The 22,960-nt window shown below is 37.3% G+C and overlaps 1 protein-coding gene, 1 long non-coding RNA gene and 2 pseudogenes across 4 annotated transcripts; 3 read left to right on the plus strand and 1 right to left on the minus strand.

Moving 5' to 3' along the window:
- Positions 1–522: 522 nt before the first annotated feature.
- On the plus strand, positions 523–14,257 carry pbxip1b (pre-B-cell leukemia homeobox interacting protein 1b). Of its 3 annotated transcripts, none has more exons than XM_051718754.1 (10): positions 523–651; positions 2,629–2,717; positions 3,587–3,823; positions 5,601–5,907; positions 7,288–7,527; positions 8,464–8,487; positions 9,929–9,972; positions 10,066–10,182; positions 10,781–11,048; positions 11,470–14,257. In XM_051718754.1, exons 2-10 carry the CDS (start codon positions 2,655–2,657, stop codon positions 12,849–12,851), a joined length of 2,682 nt encoding a protein of 893 aa, XP_051574714.1. In that variant the 5' UTR covers positions 523–651; positions 2,629–2,654; the 3' UTR covers positions 12,852–14,257. The 3 variants fall into 3 exon arrangements, with proteins under 3 accessions (XP_051574714.1, XP_051574716.1, XP_051574715.1); XM_051718755.1 differs by having other exon boundaries at positions 538–651; positions 2,560–2,717; XM_051718756.1 differs by lacking the exon at positions 8,464–8,487.
- A 774-nt stretch (positions 14,258–15,031) lies between these two features.
- LOC127452907 (peroxidasin homolog) lies at positions 15,032–16,700 on the plus strand (annotated as a pseudogene).
- Positions 16,701–16,762: 62 nt separating this feature from the next.
- On the plus strand, positions 16,763–20,488 carry LOC127452666 (toll-like receptor 13; annotated as a pseudogene).
- LOC127452921 (uncharacterized) lies at positions 20,486–22,909 on the minus strand. The gene is made up of 4 exons (XR_007899328.1): positions 22,751–22,909; positions 22,477–22,589; positions 22,265–22,387; positions 20,486–21,106 (listed from the first exon to the last, which is right to left on the minus strand). It is a non-coding gene; the product is annotated as an uncharacterized LOC127452921 (long non-coding RNA).
- Positions 22,910–22,960: the final 51 nt, after the last annotated feature.

The following is a 22,960-nucleotide window of genomic DNA, read 5'->3' on the forward strand; positions in this document are numbered from 1 at the left end:
CATTAGTCACTTTTACTCTAGTTCAGCCCTTTTCTCTGCTTGTTAAACGAGATAACCGAACTAAACGAGCGACATGCCTCCTCTCTGTCAATCGCTATTGGCTCGCGCTTTAGTCAGTCTTTACAGGTTAGAAAAGCCACCATAGCGCCTCGCGCTTCAAACAAATGCAGCGTTGCGGCTGCAACTGTTTAAAAAACACTTAAAGGCTGATTGCAAAGTCACCGATTTTAAGGGGGGTCTGAGGTGATTTTAGAGGGGCTGAAGCCCTCCTAAAAAGGGTCTAGTAACGCCGATGCTTAGGATTAGGGTTTGTTCCGATATGAGCAAAATTGTAAAAGTGGTGCTTGTTAAAGCAAATAAGGCATTTTGAAACGCAATTAGTACAACACATGCACCTCATTTTCATGTCACATGTGCGTGTCAGTCAAGACAAAAGTGTATTGGAGGATATAGAATGCTGTTATTGGTGGAGAACGCAGAATATGGGCGGGATAAAGACGAATGTCAAGTGGTGATTGGTGGAGAACTTCAGGGACCAGAGAGGCGTGACAACAGAACTGCACGATTTAGTTTGCAACTTTGCACGAGACAAGAGAGAGTTGTGGTGAAAACAGCGATATAACAGACGGACAGAGTTTGTAGAGTTGTGAGGTATGGTTCTGTTTGCAGCTGTACTTATACTTTGTCTGTTCGTGAACTTTGTGCGTTTGTTTCTTTGTATTTCCGGCATGTGCATGTCTTTATGTAAAGCGCGACTCAGACATTATTTGTCTGCGGTTTTTGAACTGAACACTCCCTTTTTGTCAATCTGGTCTTCTCGAAATTTACGCAGAAGTTCATACAATATCCTTGTTAACATACAAACGTACGTAGTTCATATGATGGCATGCAGCACAGTTTTCATGTCGCATAGAAAGCATCTTTCTTTGTGCCCGTGTTCTTATCTTATGACATGAAGTGTTTCCTTATATGGGCATTTTATTTCGGAAGAGATGATGAGAGATAAGAGTGACAAGTGAACGAATGAAACTTTTCCATTACTGTATCAACTCAATTTGTTTCCATACTAGTGTACCTTACAACATTTTTCCATGGTAACCATAGCTTCCACCAAAATTTCATAGTGCTGTCAAAGTTGTTATTGCTACTGTAGAAATAGAATTTAATTATTAGTAATCAATTTTTTTGACATCATAAATATTTATCATAAATTAATACAGGATCTCCTTGTCACTGTTGTAGTAATGATAATTAGTAGCTGTGGTATTTTGTGGAAACTATCATGGTAAATGCTTGTAAGTATTGCACTTGCAGTGTACTTCATTGAAGACAATAAGAAGCTTGGGAAAGTTCGGCTCTTGTCTGTCTGTGAATGTAAAAATGGTACCAGTGTTTTCAGAAGATCTGCATGACAAGTTCATGCAGTACATGTCAGATGCTAACTGCAAATTAATATTGCAGTTCAGTATTTTCCTAATATCAGACTTTTCTCCAATAACGCTAGTTCAGTTAGGTGCATCTTTGTGCTGCTTTCTGTTTTTTTATTTTTTTTATTTATTTTTTTTAGCTGTTTTTAGCTCTATTTCATCCATCAACTCTCATGGCTACAATCCAAAAATCTCTCATGGGAGTCACATTATTAGCAGACCTAAATTACTGGGATAGGGAAAAAAGATCCTTGTTAAAGAGTGAAGTGTGTCACAAAGTGTTACATCGGTGACTAGGCCTCATAGTTTTAAAAGTTGCCCAAACATTTACTGTTTGGCTTCACAGAAGCCTATGCTTGATTGATTAAACTAAATCTACTGAATATTCATAAGTAATTAGAACGTTTTTTCATTTGTGAAAAACCATTTGAACAACTTGCTGTGAATAACTGAGATGACAGTTGACCTAGTTGGAAAAGACGCCAATGTCTGTCTTAGTTTTCTCACTGGTATTCTAGAAGTATTCCTTTTTTTTTTTTTTTAGTGCTGTCACAATGAATATAACTCCACTACTCTTCCTTTAATGCCTTTGGGACTGTTTCTCTTGTGTGACTGACATCCTTAGTTACCCAGTTCTTTGCCAAAGTATTTGCCAGCCAGGGAACGGATGGTGTAACCAATGGAACAACATGAAGATAATACTAATGAAGTGAAAACTCTTTAACTACACTTCTAGCTGGGACTATTCCCACTCTCTCCCTCAGTTTCATGTCTCTTTTACACTTAGGGGCCTGTAGTGCAGTCACTCTCTTTACTGAACTCGCTCATTACCCTATCTCTATAAGCCTATTTAAACATCTTCTGTTTGGTCTACATGTCTGATAGACAACTGGAGTAAAAATGAAAGATGATTGAGGCTAACATACTTCCTAACATCTCCCTTTGTCTTCCATGGAAGATAGAAAGTCTATATGGGTTTGGAACAACTTTAGGGTGATGAAATGAAATGAAAGAATTGTAATTTTGGGTGAACTTTTCCTTTTAACATTTGTGACTTGAGATCATGGTCTTATTCAACAACTCATCTCACAATTCAGATTACACATTCTCTTGTATTTGTCTTTTGATGTAGCTGAATGTAAACCGAGTTGATGATCCTTTTTCTGAGAGCTTTGGTGACTAACCCGTAACTGGTTTTCAGTTGCTGGACAAAGCCACTAGGGGGCAATGTCTGATAACAGCAACAGTGCCAATGGCAACACCCAGACTCATCTTACTCCAGAGGTAAAGGTATGTGTTTCATGGCATGGGAGGAAAGTCTCTGTGGTTTGAAAACTATAATTCTTTGATATAATAGAACAAACTGTTAAAGGGATAGTTCACCCAAAAATGAAAATTCTCATTTACTCACCCTCATGCCATCCCAGATGTGTATGACTTTTTTCTGCAGAACAAATGAGTTTTGGAAGAATATTTCAGTTCTGTAGGTCCACACAATACAAGTGAATGGTGGCCAGAACTTTTAAAATTCCAAAAATCACAAAGTATAAATGTAATCCATACGACTCCAGTGGTTTAATCCAAATCTTCAGAAGTGAAATTAACAGCGTGGGTGAGATTTTTACTATAAATTGCCACTTTCACATCCACATTTTTCTTTTGTTTTTTGGCGAATCGCATTCTTCGTGCTTATCACCACCTACTGGACAGGACTTGTTAAAGGTGGAGATTTATAGTAAAAAAGGACTTAAATATTGTCTGTATCTGTTTCTCACCCATACCTAACATATCACTTCTGAAGACATGGATTAAACCACTGGAGTCTTATGGATTAGTTTTATGCTGCTTTTATGTGCTTTTTGGAGATTTAAATTCTGGCCACCATTCACTTGCATTGTATGGACTTACAGAGCTGAGATATACTTCTAAAAATCTTTGTGTTCAGCAGAAGAAAGAAATTCATACAAATGTGGGATGGCATGCAGGTCAGTAAATGATGAGAGAATTTTCATTTTTGGGTGAACTATCCCTTTAATCGCTTTATAATCAGTTCACTGTTGATGTGTCCGATAGATATCTTGATAAGAGTTTGGAAGAGCTTAGATTTGAGAGCTTGAGTGAGTTCAGTAAATAAAGCAATGATCTATTTCCATGTGCAGGAGTCTGGAGTTGAGAATGTGGGTCCAGTAGCTGAAAGTACTAAGATTGAGGGAGAGACATCCTCTTCAACAGCACCTGAGCCTTCAACAGAGGGCCATAATGACCTGGTGCAGCACTCCTCTGAAGCAGCTGAGCTCCAGCCTCAGGCAAAGCCATCAACCCAGGAGCAGTCTGATCCAGCTCACACCCATGCGTCAGAGCATGCAAAGGAAAATCAGCCTCCAGAGCTACCTCAGGTGTCTTTCCTCTAACAAATTAAATATAAACCCTGGGTCTGTTCTGAAACCTAAAATGCTGCCCCCAGAGGCAGCTCATTAAGACATGATAAGCACGCTAATATGTGACGGCTGTTCCAAAAGGTAGGTATCTTAATTTTGCTGCTTCTAAGATATCTCACTCTGGCCAGTGTGGCATCGAATGTATCCTTCCCTGGGTATCCAATCTCAATGCACTGTGATTAGCTCATTAGCTGTTTTGGAACAGACCCCCATGTATCTCAGATATTATTTGATCTGAGAAAAGATTGCGAGAAAAGACTATTTATATTGTCTTCTATACCCTTCAAATGATTTAAACTCTAGATAGTCACAACATTAGATGACTTAAAAGGAATAGGTAATCGTTTACACACTCTCACGTTGTTTTAAACATGTATGACTTGCCTCAGCTTTCTGTTCTTGACTGACAGAAGTGGAACCCGACGTGGTCTTCAGCTGTTGTAGCCCATCCACCTAAAGGTTCGACATGTTGTGCATTCTGAGATGCTAGCCTGCTAACTACAATTGTACAGAGTGGTTTTCTGAGTTACCGTAGACTTTCTATCAGCTCGAACCGGTCTGGCCATTTTCCGTTGACCTGTCTCATCAACAAGGAGTTTCTGTCTGCAGAACTGCCACTCACTGTTTGTTTTTGTTTTTGACACCATTCTGAGTAAATTCTAGAGACTGTTGTCTGTGAAAATCCCAGGAGATCAACAGTTACAGAAATACTCAATCCAGCCCGTCTGGCACCAACAATCATGCCACGGTCCAAATCACTGAGATCACATTTTTTCCCTATTCTGATGGTTGATGTGAACATTAACTGAAGCTCCTGACCTGTATCTGCATGATTATGCATTGCACTGCTGCCAAACGATTGGCTGATTAGATAATCGCATGAATTAGTTGTACAGGTGTACCTAATAATGTGGTCGGTGAGTGTACTTATCCATTCATTACTGAAAATTATAGATAAATAATAGTTTAATATGACACAAAACCGACTATTTTACCCAAAATGTGTGTGTGCCTACGTATTGAGGCTCAGGATTGTGTCATTTCACTCGCATCACCTGTATTGAAACCAGTTGCGAGTCGAGTGTCTGTGCATGAGGAGTGCTGTTTAAATTATGCGCGGAGCTACCGCCTATGTAGAGCATTCCAAGTCGCTCTCTTATGAGGCATCGTTTTAGTAAGGATGCTGCCGTAGAAGACAGCTGCTTATGTAGTAGTGAGGCAGCTCTCTAAGTTTTGAAACAGACTCATATTAGTAACTGAAAAAACTGTGTTGCAATTTGAAAGAAACATACACAATATATTATGTAGTAATGGCTAGAGTAAGTAATCAATGTCCTTTGATAATGATTTGGGTTGAATTTTATGGAAAACTATGTGAGTTGTGCTCCGTTGCACTGCAGAATTTTGAGCAGCCTTCGAAGTCGTAGCTGGGTTGGGAAAAATCCTATAGACTTAAAATGATGGAATGCTTGTTGATTCAAACTCCCAACTGTCAAAAATTAAAATGTAAACAAACCAAGAAAAGCCCACTGATCTCTCTATATCTGTCTGTCTGTGACAGATTTATGTTTCAGTCTGTCTGACTGTGTAGCTAGCTAGCTGGCTGTTTGTCTTACTGTAATATTTGTATAACAATCAAACATAAAACTTCTAAAACTAGTTTAAACTTTCAGAATAGGCTTTGTCCAGCTAACGTCACCTGTCTAGTTACATTTTGGTCTGCCAAATGATTCAGGTAACGCCTCCAGAAACCAGTGAGGGTCAAGCCCAACTAAATGCAGCACATGTCAATGAGGACTCTACCTCTGTCAGCAGCACTGTTGAGGACCTCGGCTCCTGGACCGCTGACCATGAGGAATTAAGTGCCCTTTCAGGTTACTCGGAGAGCCTAGTTTCTCCCAGAACTGATGGCGATTCATTCTCTGACTCGTTCACACACACACATCCTATCTCTGGATCAAGCACATTTCCTGCCTCAGTTTGTCAGGGAGGAGAGGAATTTAAAACCGAGGAGTCTCATCTTAGAAAGACCATAACAGAAGGTGAGAAGTACAAGGAAAATCCTGCAAAAGTGTTGCATAATTTATTGCATCTAGTTCTGTGTTTACATTTTTTGTTAATTTGATTTAAATGAGTTAAAATGTTTTTAATACTTTGTGTCTTTCTCTTGTTGTATATGTACTGTATATATTTTAAGCATTGGTGGTCAAAATTGAGACTAACTGCAGTTTGCAGGTCTGATATGAAATGATGATGGACTTGCATGATGACTGGTGACAGCTTGACTGCTTTTTCTATTTAATGTTGTACTTTATATACAGCGAGTCGGCTCTGATTTCATTTTGGGCACATTATTCTCTAAACTGTTTATTCCATGTTTCAGTAAACATTTGCATTTACCTGCATCCTTAGGACATTGCAGACTTGAAGTTTTTGTACTTGCTCATTCTGTCTTTATTATATCTCTTTAAATGGTATATGTGCACTCACGGACATATCATTGTATTTATTTTTCATTGTAATCATCTTTGAATTTACTTAAGCTGGGTGTACACTGTGCCATTTTGTCTCAGACAGCAAAATTGTGGCCATAATTGTACAGTGTGCATTGCAATGTGCACTGGGCTTTAGTTCAGTAGAAGTAATGTCAGTTGAATGACTCTGTGGAATACCTACTGCAAAAACATGAACTTTCTGTGTGACAAACGTTTTACAATTTTTCCTGGAAATGCTTTGAAGTGGCTTTTTTTTTTTTTTTAAGTGTTTTTGCAATCCAAAATCAGCTAGAGCACGAAAGCACAGTTGTGAAGGCACAGGCCATTTTACCACAATGGGGAGTTCCAGAAATGGAGCCTCAGTCTCAGTGCAGGAGTGTTGTCTCAATTCAACCGTAATTGTCATATATCTGTCCCAACCAATACCAGAAAACTAGCGATTAGGCTATTCAAAATGCCTATGCAAATTATGAGATTATAGATTGTGTATGCCATCTGTCAAACAGATATATGCTACATTTGCATGCACAATGCTATTAACCAGTAGGAATTTTTTCTCAATGAACCTTTTATTTTTCTCCTGGAGCAACATTCCTATCAACCAATCATAGCTCTAACCCTTCCCCAACAATTAAAAGGGATATGATTGGTTAATAAAAATTTTGTTCCAGGACCAACAATGGATGTTCATCCAGAAACACATCGTACTAGTGCAAAACACATTAGCTACTGTTATGTATGTAAAAGCTATTATACCACACATATGAAGCATCCATGGCACAAAAGTGTGATATAGCTGCTCTAATAACTTAGCTTCTGTTTTATTTTATGTAAAATGGGATTTATTTGGATTGCTGAATCATGTGCAAATCATGTTATGAAGTACTCAGTAATATTCCTGAATAATCATGTGCCTGTATTCCATAGAGTCCAAGCCAGATGTAGAAGTGTTGGAAACAAAAGGAAAGGAGGGAGATGTTTTACGAAAGAGGAACATCTCCCACCTGGGCTCTTTGGACCAGGGCAAGACTGAGGAAGATGATGATGAAGAGGGGGATGAGGAAGAGTTCCAACCCCCTCAAAGAGAGGAGGAAACATTCTTTTCTTTGAACAAGTGCATCCTTGCAGCTGTCATTCTTTTAGGCCTAGCAGCCATTTTCTTCTCTGGTGAGTATGAGGCATAAGCCCCCTGTTTTCTTGTTCTTTTAAAACATTTGAGACTCTTGGCCTGTAGATTGCTGTACTGTTCTCTTGGTTTAGAAAGTACAATTTAGTGGTTGCCATACACTGCAACAAATATTTTTCAAGACAAGTATTTTTATCTTGTTTTCCAGTAAAAATGATCTAAACATTCTTAAAACATGATTTATTTACTTGACAATCAAACTTCCTAAAGATTTTAAGTCTTGTTTTGAGAGAAATCTTACAGACTCTAGTAAGATAAATGCTTAAAACAAGTAAAAATTGCTTGCCAATGGGGTAAGAAAAATAAACTTAATTCAAAAGGAAAGTTTATTTGTCTTGCCTCATTGGCAGATTTGTTTCTTGTTTAATTCTAAAGTTCAATTAATTCTGTCAGATTTCTCTTAAAACAAGACATATGCCATTTTGCTTGACAAGTTAATAAATCACGTTTTAAGAATGTTTAGAGAATTTTAAGACAAATACTTGACTTGAAAATAATTTTTTGCAGTGTACTTGTACCGTTAGTAATGGTATATGTGTCTGAACAATATATTTGTGAAAAGTAATCTGTGATTGGATTATTCTCTGCTTCATATATGTTTAAATACTGTATGTCATCATATACTGTAGTATAATAAAGATGATGCTCTTGGGCCACAATTATTAAGCTTTCAGTCACTACATGAAGTACATATGCAGAATCTAATTTGGGAGAAATAGGTGTGTTATACTTCACCGTACATTCTTAATGCTAGTTTGTAGCATCTCTAAATGCACCTGGACAAACTGGCATTCATTTTTGGATATTGTACAGTAGGTCTTAAAGGGTAGTGACCAAATGTTCATTTGGAATAGCCCCATATCAGAGAGTGAATTTGAATAATTCCTGTGTTGAGACTGAGGTGTATTATTCCACAGGTTTGCTCATGGACCCGGATGACGGTAGGTGAAGAGAGAGAATGTGTGTTTGATGTTGCAAGGGTTTAGAAATGAGATGCTTTAGCTAACAGTAATTTGCTGGTGAACGGTTGCTGCAGTTGAAAACATGCATGTGCTCTTGCTTACCTGACCATGTGCTGGACATAAACTCATTAAATTACTTACCGTGTGTGTCTTTTGGTGCTGTGCTCAAAATGTTTAAAGCAATAATCCACGAGGCTTTGCATTACAGTGATTTCCCCACAGGTAAGGGGTGTTCTAAGGCACTACACGCTCCTTATTTCTTTTATGAAATGACTGCAACTGCAATATTATTAAAAAAAATAAAACTCCCAGCATTTAATTAAGTTTATTATTAATAATAATCAGAATACTTCCATTAAATAATGTAGGTTGTTATCCTAATTGGAGGCTGTTAATGATTGCCATGCAATGTACTGTAGCAACTTGGAGTATCAGTATAGAAAGTTCAGAGACAGGTGACCTTAACCTGACTCATCCAATCACTATTAGAGTAAAAATATTTTTAATAAATTGCTAAATACTAACCAACAAATTATTTGATCTTTACATTTTTACAAAATATTTACAAACGTCAAAATATACTTTTGATATCCGGAGTTTTAATAAGAACCTTTTTTTTTTTTAATACCTTCTAATTTTCAGTCCTTAAACCTAAAACCTTCGGTCTCTGAAGCTTTTAAATACATTAAAAGTTATAGGTGTTCATATAGAGCTACAGGACACATTTTTCATTGTTTTTCTATCAAAGTCTTTTAGCTCTGTACGATAGAAGTCATTATGGCTGTTGCTTTTTATGCAGTATGTTTAATTTCCTGTAATGTCAAGTGGATGCAAAACAACTGTGAACCACTGTGAATGAAAGACCATGTCAGATTAAATTGCAGTGAATTAAATTATGCATACACTAAACATTGAGAATGAATAGACAAGATTTTAGATTGCACATTACATTTAATTTCCAAACCACTGGTTTACGGTTTTTATCCTTTGCACATTGTCTGTATTGGATGCTATGTGTGAAATTGATGTTACTTTTGTACTTCCCATCTTTATCACATGGCCCAATGTTAATTTGATTTTTTTGGAATATGGAAATTTAATTGTTTTACTCACCCCTCATGCTGATTCAAGCCCTTTTATGAAATTTTTTTCTTTCTAGTAAAACAAAGATTTTAAGCAGAATGGTAGCCTCAGTCACCATTCACTTTCATTGCATTTTTTTTTTCATACAGTGAAAGGGAATGGGGACTAACCTACTGAAAAATGAATAAAATCAAGTCAAACATTCCACCTAAGTTATATGGGTTGGATTGGAACAACATGAGGGTGAGTAAATGATAGCGGACTTTTTTTTTGGGTTGACCTTTCTCATTAATAATGATGTATGTTTGAGTTGCTTTATCTCCTGTTTCTTCCTCAGAAGGGGACATTGATGTTGGAGAGCTGAAAGATCCTACAAATCAGGTCAGAAAATTTTCTCTCCTTGGCAGTCTCCTTTTTAGACCTTAAACACATTGTTTTTATGTAGTCAGTTGAATTTGTTTTTGTGTGTGATAGGAGTGGCTGAATCCTGAGGTCTCCAGAGACACACCTGTAGGTCTTCAGCCTCCAGATATTTTAAGCAAACAGGCAAAGGATGATCAGCAAATATTGGTACTACAGGCACAGCTTCAGGTACAGGCATGTGCAAACCATCTTTAAATAAGAAGTTGAGTTGTAAGAGTTGTTCAGTTAAAGGGGCCATATTCTACACTTACATTATACAAGTCAGTTGTGTTCTTAAAGGTTGTACATCCACTGTGAACCACTTAGAATTAAACGGGTTGTTTTTGACACTGTACTTTTAAAATGTGCAGCCTATATGTGAAATACGTCTTATGGTTGACTAACCTCTTTGTATGTGATTAACAAAGTGTCTGCCAAGGTGCAGAACACTGAATGGCCGTTGATATGTAAATGTGAATGGCGGTATGTTAATACACAGTTCTGACATCAATAAAATGACGATTTCTTATTGACTAGTTTTTGCAGCCTGTTTCCGAAAAATGGCTGGGTGGACTATGTACATTTGTGTTGTGAATGTTAATTTAGTCCACGCTTTTATCCAAAGCAGCATGCAAATGAGAATAATGCAAGCGGAAATCATTTATCCAATAACTTTTCTGTTATAATTTCTATTTAATTTCTTTTTTTATTATTGAAATAATGCTACAATACAATGTTCCGAAGTGTTTCAGTTGTTCAGTGTTCTTTATTTGTCTTGTAAACTCAGCAACATCTAGTTGAACTGAAAGCAGCTCAGCTTCGGGCAGAGGATGGAGAGAAAGAGCGTGTGAAGAGAGAAGAGCTGGAGAAACAGTACCAGAAGATAAAAGGAGAACTAGACAGGCTACCTGCTTTTCAGAAAGAGCTGGAGCAAGAGAACGTGAGAATGAAAGAAGAAAGTGAGAGAGCAAAGAGAGAGCTGGAGGCCCTGCCATTACTGCACAGAGAACTGGATCATCTGAGACAGACTGTTTCACAGATTACACAAAGCACAGGTGTAGTACACACATACACCGATCAGCCACAACATTAAAACCACCTGCCTAATATTGTGTAGGTCCCCCTCGTGCCGCCAAAACGGTGCCAACCCACATCTCAGAATAGCATTCTGAGATGCTTTTCTTCTCACCACAATTTTACAGGGCAGTTATCAGAGTTACCGTAGACTTTGTCAGTTCAAACAAGTCTGGCCATTCACTGTTGACCTCTCTGATCAACAAGGCATGTCTGTCTACAGAACTGCTGCTCACTGGATGTTTTTTGTTTTTGGCACTATTCGTAGTAAATTCTAGAGACTGTTGTGTGTGAAAATCTCAGGAATACAAGCTTTAGATACACATGCACTCACCCAGTTTTGCACAAACATGAATTACAAAGGAAACCTAATTATAATTTGTCATCTTTGCTCTGTTCCAGGACAAGCAGAACCTGTGCATCCTGTTGCAGCCTCTGGGATGCCCTCTACTGGAGACTTAAGAGATGTTCCACCCATAGAAAGGCAAGAAATTAAGATCAAGAAGCATTGGGATAAAAAGAGTGGGGAGAAAGAAAAAAGCATGGGAGAAATTGAATGTCAAAAGAAAAAATGTGGAAAAAATGAAAACAAACAGATGATGGAAAAGAAAGATTGGAAAGAAGGTAAACGCAACCAAGAGGAGGGCAAAGATGAAAAAGAGTGGAAGGAGGACAAAAAACTAGAGGATGGTCAAATGCGAAAAGAAAGTGGAGAAAAGAAAGCTTTCAAAGAGTGGGAGGAGAAAAAAGAATGGAAAGAAGATAAAAAGTGGATGAAAGACGAACATGGAGAACAGGATGAAAGGAGATTAGACAAGAAGGACTGGAAAGCGACTGGGAACAAGGAAGTGAAAGGGGAAAAAGAATGGAAACAAAGAGGGGAGCGAAGAAATGAGAAGGAATGGAAACTGAGAGGAGAGCGAAAAGATTGGAAAGAGGAAAAAGAATGGAAAAACGATAAAGAGGGTGGCCACAATGGCCATAAAGAAAGAAAAGAAAAAAAGAAAGAATTGAAAGAGAAAGGTGAAAAGGAGTCTAGAAAAGGAAAGAGTGAGGGAAAAGTGAATGAGAAAACCGAGAAAATTTGGAGAGGTGAGAGAGAATTTCCCAAAGAGTTTGGTGGAAAGGAAATGGAGGAAAAGCATTGGGTAAAGAGAGGAAAAGAGAAGGAGTGGTCCAAAGATGGAATGTGGAAAAGAGAGGGAATAAAGGAAGCGAAAAAGAACAAGGCATACTACTATAAAAATGAGGCGAAGAATAGTCACAATGAAAAAGAGAAACAACACAAGGATGAAAAGGAATGGAGCAATAAGGAGCGACACAGGCATGGACCAACAGATGAGACGTCCAAACATCACAATCATGACCATGAGAACTACTGGGCCAAACAAAGAAAGAGAATACAGCACTATCACAGGCAGCGGGAGACATGCAGTGGTGTAGCAGACTGCGCTCGAGCAGAAGGTCTCTCTCCAGTCAGCCTAAATGACTTTGAGATGCTTCTCCAGGAATACTTGGCCAAGCTCCAGGATCCAGAGGACCAAACGTCCAGGAAGGAAAAGCTTAGTAAGTTGGTGAAGGAGTTCTTCACGAATGGCGTGTTTGCTCATGATCAGATGCCATTCAGAGAGTTTGTTGAAGATGTTGGGGACATTTTAGAGGACTTGGCTGAAGGAGAGGAGAGCGAGGTAGAGGACAGCAAGGAAGACAATGATGAGATGGAGGAATTCGAAAGGGAGGCGATGGAGAAATTTGCACTACCAGAGGAAGTGGGAAAGGTCTAGAAGAAGGGAGAGAGGAAGAAACAGAGTGGAAGAGTAAAACATTTAAGGGTCCTGAGTGATGGAAACATCTAGAGACTTTATGTCCTGACTTCTGGCTTTGGAACAGAGAATGTATAATACCCATATTGATCTGTTCATACACCAATAAGGCTACGTGTTTTCATTAAAACAGCATTTCTATTCAACCACTGGCTTCTGTAATGGTGTCCTTCCTCAAAACATAGCAGCTGTTCATGCTCGCATTTCCTTTGCTTTTATGTGAAAATGTCACTTGACCTGCTTATTTGACCATTAATAAAGATGATGCATTAAGAGTCTGCTATTCAGTCATCCCCAAGTCAGAAACCAATACTGACAGAGGGAAGGAAGTCAGGAGCAATATCAAACAGTTTTCTTGGAACTGATCTGCCAATGTTGACTTTATAGCAGTGACATGCTTTCTGTTGTTTAAATGTGGTACATCTCACCCACAATTGGAATGTTTGTCCATTTTATTTATCTGAAGAATGTAGTTTTGTTGAGTTTGAGTTACAGTACAACATTTTATGGTCTGGGATTTGTGTTGTACTCTTATTACTCTAATCCTAAAAATAGTCACGTAACTGTTACATGTTGAGGCTACATAATGAATACGTTTTAAGATTATATTTGGCTTAAACTTTGTGTACAAAAACTGAACAGAATTGTTTTGGGAGACTGATAAAGTTTCTATTTATCATTTCTTGTTCATACTTTTGTTGTGCTTATTTAAATTTTTTTATTATTTTGTTCCTTGTCAGGGTTAGGACTCCCAGCCTAAAGTGTTGCACTATTATTTATATTTAATGGAAGATATCTTTGGTAAATAACATAGATTGTCTTGACCTTTTTTATTGGTAAAAAAGTGATGTTTTAGCCAACAAAAATATTCTTAAAATTATTTTAGTTTACATTGTTGTGAAGATTGTTTGTTAAAGATCAACAATTTTGTCTTTTTAAGGTTGTGTAATTCATCTTTATTCTTTTTACGTATCATTTAAAAGGTCCCCATTGCAGTTGTCAAACTATTTTCTGTCAGGCAAAACTGCTTGTAGCTCTGTAATCTAGCTTCACAGATTCTGTGCAGGGTTAACTTTTGAATGCAAAAAAGTAAAGTATTATAATCAAGCAATCAATATAGCATGATAATGAACTACTACATAAAGGCACCATGTAGAGTTTTGTCACTGACTACTAAATTGTAATTTGATTGCCATAATTGGAAAAAAAAAAAGGTGCAACAGATTAAAGTAATAAATGTTATTTGCCTTTTTATGTTAGCTGGTTAAACACTGACAGTTGCCACAGTGCAAGTGGAGTTCAAGTGGTTGTGCTAGTTGGAAATGTTGCTATGAAATTTTTACAGAATAAATGAATACAAACAGTTATGTATGATGTATTTCTTTACACACTAAGTGATCTTGCAACACATTGCAGCCTGTAAATATACAGTACTGTGCAAAAGTTTTAGGCACTTAAGATGTTTTACAAAAACATTTGTCTTAAGATGGTTATTTATATCTTCTGCTTTAGTGTGTCAATAGGAAAGTACATTTTAGACTCACAAACATTAATTTTGCAAATAGAAAAGATTAGAATAGAAGAACGGCGCTCTGCAAGAGATGGCATTGCCCCCCACAGTGACCCCCACTGTACATTGAGTCAGTCTGGGATTACATGAAGAAACAGAAGCAATTGAGACAGCCAAAACAGATAGAAGAACTGTGGTGAATTCTCCAAGAAGCTTGGTACATCTTATCTGCCAACAACAAAGAAAAACTGTGTCCAGGTGTACCTAGGAGAATTGATGCTGTTTTAAATGTAAAGGTGGTCACACCGAATATTGATTTATGTTTACTCGACTTTTTATGACATTACTTGATAAATGAAAACTTTTATGGCATTATTTTTGAAGACATCCTCATGCAACATTTTTCACAAGTGCCTAAAACTTTTGCACTGTACCTTACCTCCTCATCACAAATTGTTAGATCACTTTGTAGTTCCTGAGTTGAAAGAAACATTTTAAAGAGAAAATGGGTTTCTCAGTTCCTCCTGTGCTACACTCTGTCAATCGCCTGTATAAATTGTGCAAATCTTATAAAACTTGTATGAATTCTTTGCAAATCTAGATTTCTGTAAGAAGGGCTCCAAAATTGGCTTTGATGCTCACTGCAAGTCATTTTATTTTTTTACTTTTTACAATGTCAAACCTTTTTTGATTAAAGGGTTATACTATAAACTTCATCGATTAAAAAAAACAAACCCCTTGGATAATGACTTCTTGAAAAGATTGAAATCAAATTTACATTTCGGTGTTAAATTCAGGTGTGGCTCTTGACTTCCCCAGTTATTTTGATGACCTTAAACACTAAATCTCATAAATAGTGTGACTACACAGATCAGAGTGAAAGCACATAGAAGGGTCCTCAACAAAATTACAAAGAACAATGAAATGTGCCATCATGTTTAGTTTAAATAGGCTGTTTTGCTTCAGTTGTTTAATTTAATAATTATTCTAAAGAAGATCAATCACATTTTATAGGAAATACATGGAGAAAACACTGTCCAAGTTCTTATCAAATATAGCTATATAGTGAGATATTTGTTAAAATGTTGCACCAAACACGGTTACCTGCATTTTGTCAATTTATTCTTGTTAATTTAATGTAACCATTAAAATAATGCCCTAATAAAGATTCAATAAGACAATGCTGGTGCTTCAGTGAGAAAAAAAGAAATACCCCTAAAACAAGCAGGGCTTGAGTCTAGGGATTTCTGCTCTATGTATTCGTCCACCTGTTTTTTTTTTTTTTTTTTTTTTTATTTTTTTTTAGAGTGAAAGAAGTAAAGGACAGAATAGTTCATATGGGTTTGAACAAGTGCAGTGTGAAGTCAGAGATAGGTTATAGCTGCGTAGATTAAATATCTCTGCAGAGCAGAAGCATGTGAACAGATTTGAAGAACACAAGAAATTTTGGTGTATGCAACAAGCATTTGAAATTCATTAGACATCTTGAGCCCCTCACAATGGGTGTGTGTGTCTTTTGGGCCAGTTTCTATGTAAAATCCCAGGCCGAATTTTCTTCCCAGTCCGCCACTGCAAAAAGCTGTATTACTTTGGAGGAACATCTCCTCAGGGACATGCCCAAGACTCCACACTGTTGCCATTATCCAGGGATGGGTCCATATGCAGACTGCATTACAGACCTGCTCTCAGATCTGTCAGAGAGGTAGGCCCGCAGGTTAGATCGCTCTGTATCATCAGTGATGTAACAGGCATTCCTGCAAATGCCTTTTCACACTTGCCTTCTTCAGAGATTCTACAGATAGATGGGAGAAGTCTGGTGAGGGTTCATTCTGGTGCCTTTTCAGGACTCTACAACCTAAAGTATTTGTGGATGCTTTTCAGTGATGTAGATTGTAGGTCTGTCACCCTGGAAAGTCTTGCATTTGTTGGTTTGACTAATTTGGAGGATTGGCACTTGGAGGTCTGGGGTTAGCTAATGTATCCAGCAGTATATCTGATCTGTTGATTAAGATAAGTCAACTAGAATTTACCAGGAATTATGAACAGGATCATAATATTATTTTTTTTATTTTTTTTGTTATCTTCCAGTTGGCATGTCCCATCTTGAGGACCTTAATGTGATAAACAGTGGAATTTCAACCATTAAGAACAATGGATGTCCAGAGGGGCCAAAGACCTGGCTAATGACTGTCCTTGCAGGGATACGGAATCTTAATCTAATAGGAAACAGTATCAAAGTAATTCAAGCACATTCATTGGCTTTGTTCCAAAATTACTCCAGTCTTTTTCTAGAGTTCTGAAGTGAGTGGCTTGGAAGCATTTGGGAGTCTGTGGTGGGAAAAATGAATGAGTTTGGCAGGGAATGTCTGGACATGTGCTCCACAAATTTCAGAGACTTGTGTCAGCTCGTCTCTCACCTTCGTCTGCAGACACTGTTTTGCCCACGCTAACAGCCTTTGTTCTAGATAGAGTGGACTTCCAGTGTGATTGTGAGAATGGCTGAATTCTTGATTGGGCAGAGAGCAACACAAATGTGCAGGTAGTCTACATACAGAAGCAGCAATGTGTCTGGCTCTACCAGAAACTGAACTTTTTGGAAGCCATGGAAAAGTTGTGCCAGACAGACACACAGTACTTGTGCTATCTAGACACAGCTGTCAGCATTTCTCTGCTGTTTTCAGTAGCTGCTGGATATAGCTTTGCTCGCAGGCCTTCTGTGGTCCTCTTCTTCTGTCTGAGAGGATGATTGGAGAGATCTGGTAGGCAGTGGCACATGAGGAGGAGAAGAGTTGAGGGGGTGGATGGAGAGATGGTGGAAGTGAAGTATGATGCCTTCTTGTCATTCTGTAGCCATGATGAAGCCTGGGTTCTGAGGGAGATGGCTCCAAAGCTGGAGGAACAAGGCCACCCCAGACTGAGGCTATGTCTTCACAACAGAGACTTTGAGGTGAGACTCAGAATAATGTTTTCTTGATCATGTGAAATTAACTACAATAAAAACGTCAGAATGCCACTGTTATTGTTGAGTTTACACTGTAAAAGTTTACACTAGCCTGCAGAAGTATTCGTGGTCAAAAATATGTGGACACCCAAGGAACACACCCATATGTACTTGTTGAGCATTTTATTAATAGGAGGTTGCTCCTCCCTAACAACTTCCTCTTTTCCAGAAAGACTTTCCACTATTTGCTGAAACATTGCTGCAGGGATTTGCTCCCATTCAGACACAGAAGCATCAGTGAGGTCAGGCGCTGATGTTGGGCGATGGGGTCTGGCTTGTAGTAAGTGATCTGATTCATCCCAAAGGTGTTCAGTGGGGTTCAGGTCTGGATATTGTGCAGGCCAGGGCCCTGTTGCCACAGAGTAATCAAAGCACATGATTATCTAAAATGTCACCGTATTCTGTAGTATTACTATGGGATGTCCACATTCTTTTGTCACTTTCTTTTTCTTGGAATAGTGTTTTGGTAGTGATAATCACTCAACTGTAGCTCACTCAGCTCAACTGTAAAACTAGATTGTCAAGACAAACTTTGATGTTGGCTTCACAAATTTGGTGGTAATACAGATATCACATACATACAAATAGTCTGCTAGCTAGATAGTCAGACAGACTGTCATATATATATATATATATATATATATATACAGTTGCAATCGAAATTATTCAACCCCCCCAAGACAGTAAGGATTTACAAAGGTAAGCTTTTCTGATGACCCAGAATTTTTAAACTTTACATCTATATCAGTTGAGTGACACATTCAAAGTCATAGTGTGAATATATAACCTAATATTTGTAAATAGCAGGATTTTATAAAAATACAGCCATGTTATAATTATTCAACCCCTATTGCATGTAGCTGTTTCTTAAATATGTAAGGCTACACAAGTAATTGTTTTAAAACAAAATTAAGACATCAATCTGCAATGGCACTTATTTAAGTTTTAACATTTTTTAAGTTTAGCGTTGTAAGCAAAAATGTATTTCTATGCAAAAAATGCATTTAAAAATAAGCTGTCTCAAAAGCTAATAGAGGAGATTATTTCATTACACAAGAAAGGTCATGGCTAAAAGTACATTTCCAAGGCACTTCAATTTCCAATAGACAAAGTTGGCAGCACCATTCATACATTTTTTTAAATATGGTACAACAGCAACCTTCTTGGGGTGTGGAAGAAAGCAAAACTTCACCAAGGGAAATGTTGACTTGAATATTCAAGAAGTAATTAGGAAAGACCTGTGGAGTCCTGGAAGAAGGTTTTATAGACCTATGACACTAAACTGAAAATGAGTTTTAGACCCATGGGTCAGCAGAACGTCTGGAGTAAGATGACAAGGTGATGACAAGAACGACACCATCTTCACAGTCATGCATGGAGGTGGGTCAGTCCTGTTATGGGGGTGTTTTGCAGCTGCAGGAAATGGCTATCCTGACTATGTGACTGACACCATGGATTCTTTCAGGTATCAGGCCATTTTGGCATGAAAAATGTGATGCCTTCAGTGTGTAAATTGAAGCTTGGTGATCACTGGACTTTCCAGCAAGACAATAACACCAAGGATACATCCAAGTTGTCCAAAATCTGGTTCAGGGATAGGTCGTGGAATGTCCTTAAATGGCCCTTTCAGTTCATCATTAAAATCCCATTGCAAACCTTTGTTGGGATTTCAAGGAAGCAGTGGCAGCACAGAAACCAAAGAATGTCAATGAGCTGGAAGATTTTGCTCACGAGAAATGTGTAAAAATTCTAATAGAGAGGTGTCCGAAGCCTGAGAACACTTACCTGAAACATTTATTTGCTGTTATTAAGGATAAAAGATGCTCAAATGATTGACTTTGGGGGTTGAATAGTTTTGACATGACATTTGTGAAGAGAATTAGTTATTTTTTATTTTAAAATTTGGGTAAACTGAACTCTTTGTTCTCAAAATCACTCAAATGTGTATTAAAAACTTACTTTGTTTACTGAGGTTTTAGTTGATGTGTTTTAATTCACATCACCAGAATGGATTGCTGGTCAGGGGGGGTTGAATAATTTTGATTGCAACTGTATATGTATATATATATATATATAGAGAGAGAGAGAGAGAGAGAGAGAGAGAGAGAGAGAGAGAGAGAGAGAGAGAGAAAGTGAGAGAGAGAGAGAGCAACTTAAAGCAGATTAAAGTATAGCGTGGGTTTGTTTACATTAAATTATTTGGACAGTTGGAGTTTTAATTCATAAACATTATTTTGCCTCCTTTGAATATACCATAAATAAAATTCATATCATATGTCAGATCAGTTAGAAAAGTCAGAGCACACTGTTGCAAAACAGTCTGAAGGTCTGTACCAGGTTTGAAGGATGCAGCTTGGAAGTTCTAGGAGTAGTTGGTGTCAGAAATGTTGGTCTCAGTTTAGGGATTTTGAAAAAAAAAAAAAAAAAAAAAACATTAAACTAAGTTTTTAGAATAACAGAATGTTATTACTTTGTCAATCTAACACAGTAATTTCTTGTAAAACATCTTCTAGGTGGGGAAAGGTATAGTGGACAACAATGCAAACAGTATCTACAGCAGCCAGTGCACAGTTTGTTTGATTAGTCGCTGGTATCTACGAAGTAACTGGTGCAGTCTGGAGATGCAATTGGCTAGCCACTGGCTGCTGGAAGAGCAGACACACCGTCTCATCCTCATCTTCATCGAACACATCTCTCCCTTTGAGCTCTCTGCTTTCCATCGGTAATTAAACTTTTTTACATATTATGGAACTCTTTTAAAAAAGATTGATTAATTAGTTAAAAGAATTGCATTAGTACTTGTATCATTATTTTCTATAGTTTGGCCAGACTGGTGAGATCCTGTACATATCTGGACTGGCCAGAGGACGAAGGTGATAGAGTGCACTTCTAGGATCGTCTTAGGAGGAACACTGCAGAGGAAGATATGGTGAGAAAACCTCAGGTTGGTAAGATGCGAATTATGAATATGATGACATTAAATAATCCGACAAGTATCTAAGCAGATGCTTGAAAAAGAACCATGCTACAGGGATTAAATTACATTTGAAAAAATATTATTTAATTGTTTTACAGGATGCTTCTTGAAACTACAGAGTTAAACTAACAGTACCAACCAGCCACAACATCTTGAATGAACAAGAAATCCATTCCACATTTGAAAAATGTATATTGATACTCTACTGTACATTAACCTGTTAATTGAAAGCATTATTTAAAATCTATTGTTTTTTTGTCTGATTGTCATCTGAACTTGATTGTTACTTTGATAAGATGAATAAGAGATTATTGCTCTCATGAATATATTTGTCGTCAATGTCTCAGAGTTCCTGCACATCTATTTACATTATGCTATAGAAAACAGCTTTTCAAGCAATGACAGTTGAGAGACTCTTGCAAAAAAATTAAAAGTTTAATTTTATCCAAAAGTTGTTTTCCTAAAGATTCTGAGCCACTACTGTGTATTATAACTGTCTAGGACAAAAGACTGCCAGACAATGGAGGGAGGGAGATGGAGAAAGAAGGAGAGATGGAGAGAGGGAGGGATAAACATTTTTGTATGCTTGACTTTGACTTCATAAACACAACCATTTAACCACATGCCCCAGCTTTGGTGCTAAAATTAATTGCAGAATAGAAAACAGACATGTTTTCAGTTCCCATTACTAAGATGTTAGTTGTTGTGTTCCTGTTATGATGGAAGTCCTATAACACACAGAGAGGGAGCAGAAAGTGTTAAAGAAACAGGAATATCTACATAATAAAAAAATAAAATAAAAAAAATCTACATATTTTAACATTTCACATATTCCAGCTTAGAGTTTTGAACTGTTGTAATACCTCAGCAAGACGCTCTCTCAGACACAGACATCTAGATTTAGAAGAATAATATATATATACACTACCGATCAGAACTTTAGGGTCACTTATTCTTTATTATTATTATTTTTCACATTTAAGAATAATAGTAAAGTCATCAAAACTATGGAAGAACAGAAATGGAACTATAGGAATTGTGTTGTTTCTAAAAAAAAATAAAAAAAATACAAAATAAATAAAAACTATGTAATATTTTAGCATATTCAAAGTAGTCACCCTTTGCCTAGAATTTGCAGACATGTACTCTTGGCATTTTCTCAACCAACTTCTTGATGTATCACCCTGGGATGCTTTTAAAACAGTATTGAAGGAGTTCCCATCTATGTTGGGCACTTATTGGCTGCTTTTCTTTATTATTTAGAAAAGTCATCCATTTCAAAAACTTTTTTTAAATAAAATTTTAGTTTTGTAATGAAATAAATTAATATGGTGGCACAATTATATTTTTGTCTAAAAAACTAATTTCAAACATTTAAGCATATGCCTTCAGATCAAAAGATTTTTAAGATCATGAGAATAATTTCAGTCAAGTGACCCCAAATTTTGAATGGCAGTGTATATATATATATATATAAACCATTTATAAAGTCATTTTCCCCTGTTGTGTAATAACTGGACGCCCATCTTTTTTTTCCTTTTTTGGTAAAGAGGATAAAATTTAATTCTAGCAATAGCCCCTTTCAAACACCAGAGGGCAATGTTAAACAAAGAGGCTTCTTTTGTCTTGCTCTGTTATAGACAAGACAACATGTTTTTAACATGTTTATTAAAAAGGTAGTAGGATACATCCAGGTGTATTCTTTACCATGGAAAATGTACTATCCATGTAATATTTAACATAGACCATCCTGAGAAATAAGCAGAGAAGCATGCCAGCTTAAACTAGTAGGTCAGAGATTTTCATAACACTGGCCAGACTGATCTCACAGTGGAATCAGAAACAGTAGGTTGACTTTTCTTTCGCTAAAATCGGTCTGTGCTTACCAAATTGTGGAACACTGCCCCCAGTGGCCAAAGCGGTAAGTGTTGTTGGGTGAATGGGCACATGTGAGCTCCATTTTCCGGGAGTAATGTCCACGGAGGGGTGCCAAAAACAAATTGTGAAGCCTGTTTTTTTTTAAATATATATATATGAGAAATACATATTTTACCATCAGTGAAGTAAAAATATGTAATGTTAGAGGGAAAAATGCTACCTCCAAATTGCGCTTGTCACTGATTATGGAAACGCGATTACTTCCTGGTTTCAATGCGTGATCCAACCCTGGGCTCCAGTTTAAATCCATGTCTTCAGAAGCTATAAGATAGGCTTGGATGAGAAACAGATCAATATTTAAGTTCTTTTTTACTAAAAATCTCACATTCTTCTTTTGTTTTTGTCGATTTGCCTTCTTCGCGCATATCCCCACCTACTGGGCAGGGAGGAGAATTTATAGTAAAAAAGGAATTAAATAATTATCTGTTTCTTACCTCCACTTATCATATTACTTTTGAAAACATTGATTAAACCACTGGAGTCGTTTGGATTACTTTTATGCTGCCCTTATGTCCTTTTTGGAGCTTCAAATTTCTGGTCACCATTCGCTTTCTTTGTATGGACCTACAGAGCTGCGATATTCTTCTAAAAATCTTTGTCTGTGTTCGGCAGAAGAAAGAAAGTCACACATCTGGGATTGCATT

Source organism: Myxocyprinus asiaticus, chromosome 15 (genome assembly GCF_019703515.2).
Source record: "Myxocyprinus asiaticus isolate MX2 ecotype Aquarium Trade chromosome 15, UBuf_Myxa_2, whole genome shotgun sequence".
NCBI lineage: Eukaryota > Metazoa > Chordata > Actinopteri > Cypriniformes > Catostomidae > Myxocyprinus > Myxocyprinus asiaticus.

Bases quoted from the DNA above. Each gene is read 5' to 3' on its own strand.
- pbxip1b (XM_051718754.1), top strand. From the start codon at position 2,655: ATGTCTGATAACAGCAACAGTGCCAATGGCAACACCCAGACTCATCTT. The intron at 7,528-8,463 runs GTGAGTATGAGG...ATTATTCCACAG, and splicing joins AGCAGCCATTTTCTTCTCTG to GTTTGCTCATGGACCCGGAT. The intron at 8,488-9,928 runs GTAGGTGAAGAG...TTTCTTCCTCAG, and splicing joins GCTCATGGACCCGGATGACG to AAGGGGACATTGATGTTGGA.